The 12,106-nt window shown below is 39.8% G+C and overlaps 1 protein-coding gene across 1 annotated transcript in view; it reads right to left on the bottom strand.

Annotated features, from left to right (window-relative positions):
- URB2 (URB2 ribosome biogenesis homolog) overlaps positions 1–12,092 on the bottom strand; it is a 43,368-nt gene extending 31,276 nt beyond the window's left edge. The window contains exons 1-4 of the mRNA XM_077149409.1: positions 11,934–12,092; positions 10,103–10,241; positions 8,489–8,665; positions 2,783–6,110 (exon numbers count right to left, since the gene is read on the bottom strand). Coding sequence (XP_077005524.1) covers positions 2,783–6,110; positions 8,489–8,665; positions 10,103–10,228 — 3,631 coding nt within the window. The 5' untranslated portion in view covers positions 10,229–10,241; positions 11,934–12,092. The remainder of the gene's footprint in view (positions 1–2,782; positions 6,111–8,488; positions 8,666–10,102; positions 10,242–11,933) is intronic.
- Between the last annotated feature and the right edge of the window lie 14 nt (positions 12,093–12,106).

The raw sequence follows: 12,106 nt of genomic DNA, 5'->3' as shown, positions 1-12,106 counted from the left end.
CGTAAAAAGGAATGAAGTTCTGATACATGTGATGAAATGGATGAACCTTGAAGACATCATGTTGAGTGAAATGAGCCAGACACAAAAGGGCAAATATTATATGACTTCACTGCTATGAGATAATTAGAATGAGTAAATTCGTAGAGTCAGGAACTAAAATACAGGTTAACGGAGGCCAGAATGGTAGTAGAGAATGGGGAACTAATGCTTAACTGGTACAGAATTTCTGTTTGAGTTGATGGAAAAGTTTTGGTAACGATGGTGGTGATAGTAGCACAACATTGTGAATGTAACAAACACTGCTGAATTATGTATTTGAATATGGTTGAAAGGGGGAAATTTGGGGTTGAATATGTTACTAGAATAAAAATGTAAAAAAATAAAAAAATAGGACTGAAAAAAAAAGCTGTACTGGGCTAAGGAAATGAGTATAGATGATAAAGTAATTATAACAATGCATTGTTGGGTTTGTAAAAAGGGGTAAAGGAAATAAGGTAATAGAGCTACATGAGAGTAATATATATGTATCTCAGTGGAATTAAGCTAGTATAACTCTGAAGCTGATTCTGATAAGATGTATATACACTAAAAAGTACTCAAAGAAAGGATACAAACTCCCTGTAGTGTTTATTACATGCAAGATGCTCAGCATTAGTTCCCCCCGCAACCCCCACCATTTCCACATGCCCCATCAGTCCTTCAAAGGCACTGCTTACAAAAGCTTGGCCTGTATGTAGTTTCCCAATCCACAGTCCCACATTGTTCGTTCACTTTATAGCATCTCACTTTCTCCATCCTGTGATTTGTGTGAATGTCAATTTGCTTAATAAAATAGGTCAAAAACTCAACCTAACTCATCTCCAGAGTAGGTTATAGGCCCATATATATAAGAAGCATTTTAAAATGAGTCTATCCTACTGTCAGAAAGCATTCTTTCTAAAAACTTATTTTATAAGCTGAAACCCACCTCAAGTTACCTCCTAAGGCTCAGATAATAACTGCTGGCTCATCTGCATGGCTGCTCTTCAGTTTTCTGAAGCAACCAGAACCCTCTCTCTACCTGCCCAAGGCCTTCGGTCATTTCTCACCTGGCCCTTTTTTCCAGACCATCTCATCACTCTCGTTACCCTTCTCTAGATAGAGTCTAACAGGGTCACTCTGGACCAAAATATGAAGCTCAGGGCTTGTGGTCTGAGAACAGCATAGCCAGACTGGCTCTTCCCTCAGCCTCAGACCCTATGCTCCAACTGACCCATTGACCAAGCCAAGACCATGAGAGCTTTATCAAGAGTCAGAATCAGCAAAAAGTCCAGAAGACACACAGTTAAAGTTTAAAAGCTATCCAAACTTCTAAGGGTTAGTGGGGGAGAGAGCATGTGGGAAAGGGGTAGGCAGGGAGGGGGGTTGTTGTACTGTATTTATAAAAAAGTCAGAGGAGCCAGACATTCAGGTCGCCAGCTGCCACTTTTTAGGACATTGAATTAGAGCTCTGTAACTAGTTTCATGATTAAATTTTAGGCACCATTTAGAAGATGAACACCACTTCCTAAAAGAGTTGCTGATAGAATAAGATCAAGAATGTGATACCAAAGCCTTTTAAACTAGTCTACAATCAAGCCAGGGAGACAGAAGGGTTATTGAGAAAGAGACACTAGCAGTGCTATTTGGGCCACAACACTTAAATTCTGGCTTTGGCTCAGGCAGACCAGGTGGCTTCACGTTCTGGAAGGCCACACTTAACTCTTGGGCATCTGAAATAGCCTATGATCTCTCAATAAAGAAATTAGAACATGCAGGCCAACTCATCATAGCTCATCCACTTGGAAACAGAAATGCAGTCATATATTTTGAGGATTAGGCTTGGCTAATAGACTTCCCCAATCTTCCCTTAAGACTATCCTAATGCTAACCCCAAACCCTCAGACTTTTAAATAGTTAAGGAAGAAACTATGTTAACCTTTAACCTAGAGGACTAGAGAGATCAAATCTTTCTGCATGAAGACATTAAGTTTCTAAACATTAGGCTTGATACAGATCTTGGTTAGGCAAGACCTGGAAGGGGAACACCTGATGAAATACTGCAGATGAAATCAGAGGCTGAACCTCTGCAGAACAGTGTCCCTTCTGTGCAAGAGCCAGAAAAAGTCCAGAGTTGAAAAGTAAAATAACAGAAATAAATACTGAAAGGAATAAGGCACGTTTCCCTCCCTCAAGGAAATTTATGAGGTTCCCTATAAATTAAGTCATCTGCACTTTTTAAAAATTGAGATTTCACATCTTTTTGAAATCAATTTATGGCACTAAAAATCTGATACAGAACAACCTACTAATAATGATGTTCTCTCACTATCAGTGATTATTTTAAAAACGAAGTTATTTTATCTCTATTTATCATTGGGACCAGGACAAGTTAAAGGCTAAAAAAGGACAGAGAAGTAGATTTCAAAACCATAACTTCCATAGAAAAATTTCCAAAATACTATTAAATGAAAACACAAGGTGGTAAACAATGCACATAGAATGTTGTCCTATGTGTAAAAAGCGGAGGAAACAGTTTTAAAGATAATGTCTACAGATATCGGAATTGAATACCTGTAAATCAAGACTGGGAGGGAGACGTTTTCACTGGATTATCATTTTGTAACTTTTGAAATGCATACCATGTGCTAATTTATTACCCGTTCCCAAAAAAGGAGGGATGGCAACTCATTAGGCAAATCCCCAGGCTACCTTTTATCAAAAACACTATAATATAGATTTAGCTCAAGAGGAAATATCATACCTGCAAGAACTTTTCTGACAGAATGAAATAAGGAGCTAAAAGCAGAATCCTTCTTGGGATGTAATTCTGGGGCCAAAAAGAACAAAGTTAAAAACTGCAAGGCTGCCCGAAAAGACTGAATGTTTCCTGCTAGAGTTGGCAACTCAGATAATATTTGAGAATAAATACTCTGGTACAAGGCAGTATGGGAAAACAGCATTTTGTCTATCTGGGAACTCTCTGCCCCTCTGTTCCTGGAGTGCTGGCTCATGTCTGCCTCAAAGAGGGTGGTGGCTGATGAGATGAGGGTTGAAGGAAGGTGCAGGCCCAGAGCCCCATGCTCCCAGCAGAGCTGGAGGACGGTCCCAGTCTGGAGAATGGCCTGCTGCAAAAGCTCAGGCAACACTTCTGAGGCCTCATGTTGCTGCTTCCGCTCTTTGACAAAAGGCCCCAGGACTTGGCACAACTTAGCCAAAGATATCAGAAGGAGTTGCCTGTCCAGAGAATTCTGATTTTCCAATCGTTTGCCTGATGCTGCCTCAGTGTATGGTTTGCAACTTGAGAGGAATGCGATGATTTTCCCAAAATTGAGCACCAAGCTCAGCTTTATCTGGATGAGCATCTGCAAAAGTTGTTCTAAGAATGTCCCTATCACTTGAAGGAATTCCTGCCAAGAGGAATCATCCTTCTCAAGAAGCAATCTACTACTGGTTTTGAACAATGATGTCAGTATGATTTCAAAAATATCACTAACATACAGAATCTTGAGCACTGAGCGGGCATTTTTTCCCCTTTGCAGGTAACCAAGAAGCCGGTAGGATTTCATTAAAAACTTGAGGGTGAGTGAGGAGGAGCAAGCGCTCCCCAATGTGGTGATGGCCATGGACAGTAACAGAAGAAAGCAATGCACGTGATAAGGAGTCAAGAGACTGTCTAGATGCAGAGCAGAAATAACTTCCAAAAGCTCCATGATGCTCTCTAACTGCTCTTCATCCAGCTCGATGGGGAAGCCACTCTTGACCAAGGACAGTAAATTTGGGGCAACTTCTTCTCTTGGGTCTACACCTTCAGGTCCAACTCTTGCAAATCTGGTTTCCCAATGAGCCACAACCGTGTGGTCCATTTCAAAAAGCCAGGGTAGCTGCTTTTTAAGAAGATTCTTTTCACTCTGGATATCAGAACACAGAACACTAACACATTTTGCATTTATACACATTAAGAAAGCAGAATGAAGGGACTGCATTTCTGGAAAGAGAGGGCTGTGAAGGAGGGCCTTGGAAATTTTTTCCAGTGTGATATATGGTTCTTCATCTGCTGAGTCTTCGTGGGCTTTGCTCATTGGTAAACTCCTTAAAAGGATACTGGCTAGGTAACTTGTATCATCTGGACAAAGATAGGACATTAAAACTGTGAGATTTGACACAATCAGATGCCAGTGTGCTACGGGGTAAGTAAGATCATTCACTGTGCCTACATGGCTATCCCAGCAAGCCATCGTCCCTTGAGTCAAGCTTTCTTTGCCAGAACGAAGAATATAAGCAGCATCAGACCTCAAAGTTTGGAGGGCTTCTTCAGAATGGAAACAAGGGTGCATTAAAGTCCTTTTCATTTTCTGCAGATAGAGCTGTTCTAAGCAATACCTGCCAAGAGAGTCAAACTGAGCTGTAAGCTTTCCTATTTTCTCCCAATGTTTTGTTTCTACACCTGGGAGCAACAAAGGGAGGTCTGAGATCTCCAGAGTAACATTTGTAAGGGCTCCAGACATGGAATGATACTGGCTACAATTTAAGCTGAGCATGGTGTCGACCTGGGCCCACGTACATGAGAGCAGGAGTGCAGAATCACTGACCTTCTGTAACCAGAACTCAAGCTCTGGGCCCTGGGGGTCCAGGATGAGGTCCAGCAGAGGTTGCACAAGCTCTCGGAGCATCTTCTCCATTGTGCTCTGGGTCCTTCTGATGACAGGCAAGGGGGTACTGGTGTCCAGGCTCCTCATGTTGAACATGATGCAGTGCAGCAGCAAGCTCAGGGACAATGACTTCAGGGCCATGTCCATATCACTCCGCAAATGAGGCAAGACCAAAGACTGGAACTTCTCCACAATGAGAGACCACGTGTCCAAGACCTGATTCAGAGGCAACTCCAGAAGACACTCACAGATCACTGTGGAAGGGCCCGAAGTCAGGACGGGCTGCCTCAGCTCCTCAGCTGCTGGACGACAGATCACACCTAAGACTTCCTCAAACAATCGTGGCACTTGTCGGAGTTTGGCATAAGTCTGGAACAGGGTGTTAATAAGCGCCTCCTGAGCTTTTTTGGTTCGAAACTCTGCTACTTCTGCATCAATCCATGCTGACGCCACCAGGTCATCCAGGTCTGGCTCCAAAATCAAATGGTTCAGAGAGATCAAAATCTTGAGACAGCGGAACCAGGATGGCAGGGATGCCTGTGAGTGGTTGATCAGCAACTTAGCCAAACGGCAGTAAAAATGGAACTGAACCTCTCCGTGCCGGATCCTGTCAGCAGCGACATTGTAGATATTATTGTTGACAACTAAGTTTAGAAGCTGTTCCACGACCAAAAGCTCTGTGGTCCAGTCTGATGTTGTCAGGGCTTTTATCTGCTCTTCCTGCAGATGTGAAATCCTCAAGCAGCCAAACAGCTTAGGGAGCACATGGAAGCAAAGAAGTTGGTTCCCCTCCTTAAAGTAAGACTTTAGAAAGAGCTTATATAGCAAGGCCACTGAGTTGGCCACAACAGTTGCATGAAGGGATGGTTCACAGTAGCCAGTATCTACCAACTTGGCAATCATGGCACCAGTGGGAGTTAGAAGATTTTTCATAGCCCCTATCTTCGTGTCACCTTGCTGCTGTTCTAAGAGCTCTTCTTTGTAGGAAGAAAGCAGCTCAGGCTGAAAAGCTCCACCACAAAGGAGGGCCTCAATCTGAGTCCTAATGTCTCGGCTCAGGGCCTGGCGCAGCTGGCCCTGGTCAGCCTGTGTCCATGTGCCCACAGAGAGCAGGTGCCTCAGGACCAGGCAGGGCTGGAACAGGTGTCCGATCACTTCCCCAAATGCACGTTTCGGGTTGACCTGCTGCTTCTGGATCAAAAGGTAATGGCTGAGAGCCAGGTGAATGACCTCAAATAACTGGGCCACCACAGCTCCTTCTGGTTGCCTACAGGACAACCAGCAGAGCTGGCTCAGTAATGCCACCATCAGCTCCTGTTTGGCCGTGTAGATGACAGAAAGGGCAGGCACTGAGAGGATGCCCTGGCAGCAGCTCAGGACAGCACAGATGTTTCTTTGGGATCCCAAAAGAGAGAACTCAGCTATTCTTTCATTTATGATCTGAAGATTAAGAGAAAAAAGAAAGCTCATTACTGACTCTAAACCACAAATACACAAAAAGAGTACCACAAAATCAATGAACTTACTCCTTGCCCTCATCCTGAGAAGAAAAAATGTCTATATTATCACATGTAAATGATCTTGAAATCTACTTAGCAAACCAAAGGAAGGAGAAGTTCCTGCTTTAATTCCCTTAAAAATCAATCTCGTATTGTGAGCCATTGATTATATATACTATAGATGTACTGTATTATGTGTATGAATTTCTCAATAAAAATGTTTTTTTAAAATGCACATTATGCAATATTACAGGATTCCCTCCATAGAATACATTTTAAAGTTTAGTTTCTTTGTCAATTGACCTGATATATATCCCATATTACTTAATACTTAAACTGGTTTATTTATGTAGATAATAGTAAGACAATAAAATATCAAATTCATAGAGAAAATAATATGTAACTATAGCTCTTTATTCCTATTACATTAAGCAACACAGACTACATTTTATTAATGCATAGATATATGCATAATTCTGAGCAAATCATTTTACCGATTCACCATGAAATGTTCTTTAATTTTTAATTGTACTTAATAAATCGAAATAGAAAGTTCAAAAAAAAATCTATCTCCTACCAATACAAATTCAGAAAAGGTGTCAATGCCTTTGTAAATCTGTTGTGCTTTTAAGGAGCCGGGTTTTGTAAGGCTTAACTCCAAAGATCATTTCTTCTTAAATCTTAAACCTACAATTCAACTTATATGCTACCGGATGGATGGATGGTGCTACTTAGGTTATGACCCTATGGTCCAAAAATATTTTTATAGTCAATTATATTTTTTCTATTAAAAACCAAAGTAAAAGGCACTTTCTTAAAGGAAAGCAAAAGTTGCTGGTTACTATGTATTAGGCAGTAGACCCACATTCTACTGTTGCTGAAATTCACAAATTCACAGACTCGGGAAATGATGATGGCTGGGCAGATTCCTAAGTTTATTCACACACTGAGTAAGTAACTTGCTCCCAGCCTTACAACATGTATCATATCTATCCTGGGTGCTAAGTTATAAGTAGCCCAGTGAGATAAGTATTATTATACCCATTCAACTGACTGCTGGTCATGAACCTTTTCTGGAAAAGCTGAAACAAAAAAGCTCAAGGCCTTAAGTTGCCAGCAGACTACTACAGTGGTCTTCAAATTTTTCTGATTTTAGAATTAAACTTGCCTACTTAATTCTTCACTGTTACTAGTCTCTACTGACTTTCTCTTTCTGCCTCCACACTCAGTGTGAGGCACTGTATGGGTTAAAAGCACAAGCTTTGGAATTAGGCAGATCTCCTTTCAAATTTCAAATCTGTATGACCTCAGGCAAGTTACTTAACATTTCTGAGCAAAGTTTCTTCACCTGTAAAATGGATGGAGCTAAAATCCTTTGAGGATTAAGGGTGATCATGCACCTAAATACTTTAAGCACAGTGCCTAGCACATACCAAGTGCTCCTGGCCATAACGTCATTAGCTATTCACATGCCATTTCAAAATACTCAATTTTGACAATCAAGTTCCTATTTTTGATTTGAAACTTCAGAATCACCCAGTCAAAACATTTGAGGAAACTTCTATATAGATTTTGGTCTCCAATGTCTCAGTAAGTCCAAAAGGGAGGTGGAAAAAAATCAGAATAGAATAATTTGCTGGCTGCCTTCTCCAATTAAAAAAGGTAACCTCCATCGGTTTATGAAACAGCTTTACACTTTCCCTGACTATTTAATAGCAGAAAGACCTCAGCACAGTGTAGAACATATAATATGAATTCAGTAAATATCAAGCATTATCATAATTCTAATAATTATCATTATCCCCTTCTGCTCCCCTACCTTACTATTTCCTGTTATCTTCATATAAATGATCCCAAAGCATATAAGTCTCCAGTATTAAAGGTGTACTTTTGAGACCGACTATATTATTTTAAAACTCTTTTCAGAACTTAGCTGTAATTTCAAAAAAATACACTTAAATAGACTAACTCAACTTTCTAAGCCAACCAAATTACAAATTCAACTTCCAAATTCAAAAATGTCAAATGATTCACTACTAAGAACCACCATTTCTAAGTATCTTTTTATCCACATTTACATTGTGAAACAATAAATCAATTTTGGATATCAGAATTGACTTGCCTGTGTAAAATTAGACAGTAGCAAAGAGGAAATGAGGAAAATGCTATTGAGGGTAGGGGTAGGGAAGAAATCCGGTTCATGCGTATAGACACAAACACAAGTAAACTTGTTAAATCTTCTATCTCCCAAAAAACTGAAAATGGGAAATCAATACAGATGTATATACTATATATAGTACAAAAGACGTTGTTAATTACCTTGACTAGTGATATCTGAAGGTTAATTGTCTTCCCATTCTTGAGGAAATTCTGCAATTTTCTGCTATGTAGAATGTTATCTATATAGATCCAAAGTCTGTCAACAATGTCTTCCTTCAGTTCAAGTTTTTTCTTATAAAATGCAACCAATGATTGTCTTGCCCAGTCAAGTAACACCTGAATTTGGAAGACATACACTCCAAAAATAAATGAATTTGACAAGAAAAATGTTGGACATTTATAGGGACATTTAAGACATAACCAAATTCAATTGCCAAAAAATAAAAAATAAAATTCCTCTTACTTAAAACTTACTTTTAGTAATAAATTACATAAATGTTTTAGAATCTTAAAATGTTTATTATCAACGAATCAATGCAAAGGGGGAAAGACTTTATTTTTTTATCTTCTTCTGCGGCCAATAAAAAATTTCAAGCAAAACTCTAACATGTCGTATCCCATTCTGTCAAGTTACATTGAGTTTTCAAAGTTAGAAGCACAACAGCAATTGGTCAGAATGGCCACATAATGAATCACACAAACAGTGAAAAGCCAAGTAAGAGTGAGATGACCAGGGTTTATATCCTGGCTTGACCACATTATCTGTAGATTAACCTTTAAATCTATTCGCCTCATAACGAAAACAGAGACAGTCAATCTGAAACAATGTGAAAGTATATTATGAACAGTAGTGTTGTATGTATATAGTTTCCATTGCTGGGATATGTTTTCTTATTCATAAAACAGCTGGGAAATGTAGTGAGTACTCAGCTCATGCTATCAGAATTGTCAATAATAGTATGAAGAGTGACAGAAACTATGAGGAGAAACAAAAAACTCTCAGAATAAGCACACCTTGCCTACCCCCCAACTCTCCCTTCCATCTTACTCTTATGTATACATAACTGTCAATCTGCCAAGATGATTCTCATGTTGGCAGCTTGGATCACAAACTACTTGATATGATAGTCAATCTACATACTGTACCTCGCTGTCATTGTTACATATATAACCCATCTTTGACACCTTCTGTGCTGACTTCTTTATTACAAGGATAGGGGTTTATGTTACTCCAATCCCATGAACTCATGGTCCTCGTCTCTCTATTGCATTAACAGTGTTCTCTAGCCAAATAAGCCTAAGAAATGTTAACCAAGCACAGTGTCTTTCTTGGTAGTCTAACCTATTTCTAGAATGGCTTAATACAAATATTAACGCTTCTCTACTACCCAACCTTCAATATATCAAATTTCAAAGATTATTAACAAAGCCTATAAAGCACTTGCTTATAGAGCATCACTTGGAACTTATAAACAAAGAGAGCTATCAACAGACTTTCAGAATCTAACTTCTGTAACCTAACACTTAATTCATAATATAAGTAACGCTTCCAAACATAAAAGAAATGCTAAATTAAGTTCTAAACAGAAAGATTTTGTTAATGAACACGTAACTCAGAACTCTCCTCACTGGCATTACTTATAAAACTTCCAATGAACTTTCCTCCCCAATCTTTTCTCTAATCTTTTCATTTTTAACTAAATACTAATATGCAAGTTACACATGTGATAATTACTTCAGGTTGTAAAAATGTAAGTTTCACATGAAGCTTACTTGTTCTTTATTTGGAAGAAAGCACTGGTGGGAAATCCAAGCAAAGTGAGCTAATTTTAGTTTATCTTCCCAGGAAGTTGTCTTGCTCTTAAGTTTCAAGGAAATGCCAGAATAAACAGCAGCCATTGCTACACTTTATCTACAGTTGAAAACAATGGGAAAAATATTACAATACGGTCAAATTCAATAGGCACCAGAACACAAACATTATGAACTTTATTGTCTACATAACATACACATTCCTTTAAAAATGTTTAATGAATTATAATACATCAACAAAAGCATGGGGCATAAATCTATCAAAAAAGATGCATGACCCTGCGGATTTTCTGGGGGAAATTCAGACAAAGACAGATAGAAGATGAGTTACACACACACACACACACACACACACACACACACACACACACACACACACACACACACACACATACACGCATCCCTGCTGTGACCAAACTCAAGAGTTCGCCCAGAGATGAATATATGAGAAGTCATCCGAGTAAAAAATCAAGTGTTCAGATTACTTTGTGAAGAGATTCAGTCACCTATGGTTTTAGTTTTAAAGAGAAATGTTAAGGTTCTGCACAAATCTAAAACAGACTATGTGTTATATATTAGGACCAGCTTCATTAAATAGTTCCAAGCGATAAAGAGGCAGTAACTGGGAAAAGTCGTATTTCTTCAAGTGAAAGAGAAACAGGGTATTGGGCCGCCCACGGTGGCTCAGCAGGCAGGAATGCTTGCCTGCCACGCCAGAGGACCCCGGTTCGATTCCCGGTGCCTGCCCATGGGAAGAAAAAAAAAAATTTAAAGAAATGCAGTATTAACCCAAACTCAAAAGAAATATTATTTTAGTTGCAAAAGTAACTCCCCACTATAAATTTAATCACTTATGTATACAAATAAAAACACTGCTTCCAAAAGTCTAGAAAACATTCATACAATAACAGACTGTAAAAATGTAATACAAGATGAATAAGGAAATCAAACATCAACCACCCACAATTACTATAAAACTGACATAAATTTAGCTTTGAGGTTCCTGAAAGTCATAGTAAAAAGGAGAAACATCAGGTTAAGTCATATTCAGTACATAAAAAGCAAGCAAGTAGGTCCTCAAGAGAGAAAAAACTACTGAAATAAAATTATAAATAACAAAATGGGGTAACACAAATTCATGATTCTAATGTAAGCTCTGTCAAGGAAAAAGAATTTGATATACTGAAGGATGCATCTGGCTGCATTTTAAAAATCTGTGGGTCCTGAAATCTTAAGAATCTACCTTAAGAATTTATCTTACGTACGTAACTACATAATGGATGAACAAACACCAGGTGAAGAACACGTGTTCAGCATAGTATCCTTCATTCAGTTTTTAGAGAACAGGAACGGCCGAGTCCTGTCAGTTTGCCTATTTTGTCAAAATGTCCAACACCAATTCAGCAACTATTTACTTAAACTTCTAAGTGCGATACATTCAGACAGCCATCGCGGCGGCTACAAAGTGTATAATAAATGTTTGTTGACTTGGCTACAAAGATTCCCAACATACATTCCAAGGGTCTAACCACAACGTCCCCGCTCTAGGAGACGCCACCGTTCTTCACAAAAGTCACAAAAAAAAACGGTGTGAAGAGAAGTTTTAGAAGCTAAAACACTGTCGCAATGAGTATCCTGCAAAACCTGATGAAACTGAATAACAAGAATCACGAAAGAGTAACCATAAGCCAGGAGAAAGGTAAGCGGCAGCCAACGTAGCTCTCACTCAGCACTGAGTGACTGCAAGAGGGGCCGCCCCGGGTCGGGCTTCGCAGGGGGTACCGGAGCTCACCTCCGGGTCTGCCCGGTGCCTGCGGACGGGAACACAGGCTGCCGCTGACCGGAGCGGGACAGCAACCGGCCCCGCACTCCCTCGCCGGCCCCACCACGTGGGAGCCCCGAGCCTCCCCGCTCTTTCCGCCCAGACGCCAGCGGCAGCAGCGCGGCGGGGCGGGGCGTCCGCGC

This window comes from Tamandua tetradactyla, chromosome 2, assembly GCF_023851605.1.
Source record: "Tamandua tetradactyla isolate mTamTet1 chromosome 2, mTamTet1.pri, whole genome shotgun sequence".
Taxonomy (NCBI): Eukaryota; Metazoa; Chordata; class Mammalia; order Pilosa; family Myrmecophagidae; genus Tamandua; species Tamandua tetradactyla.
Note: the sequence above shows the minus strand (reverse complement) of the source record. Positions and strands in the feature narration are given on the sequence as shown.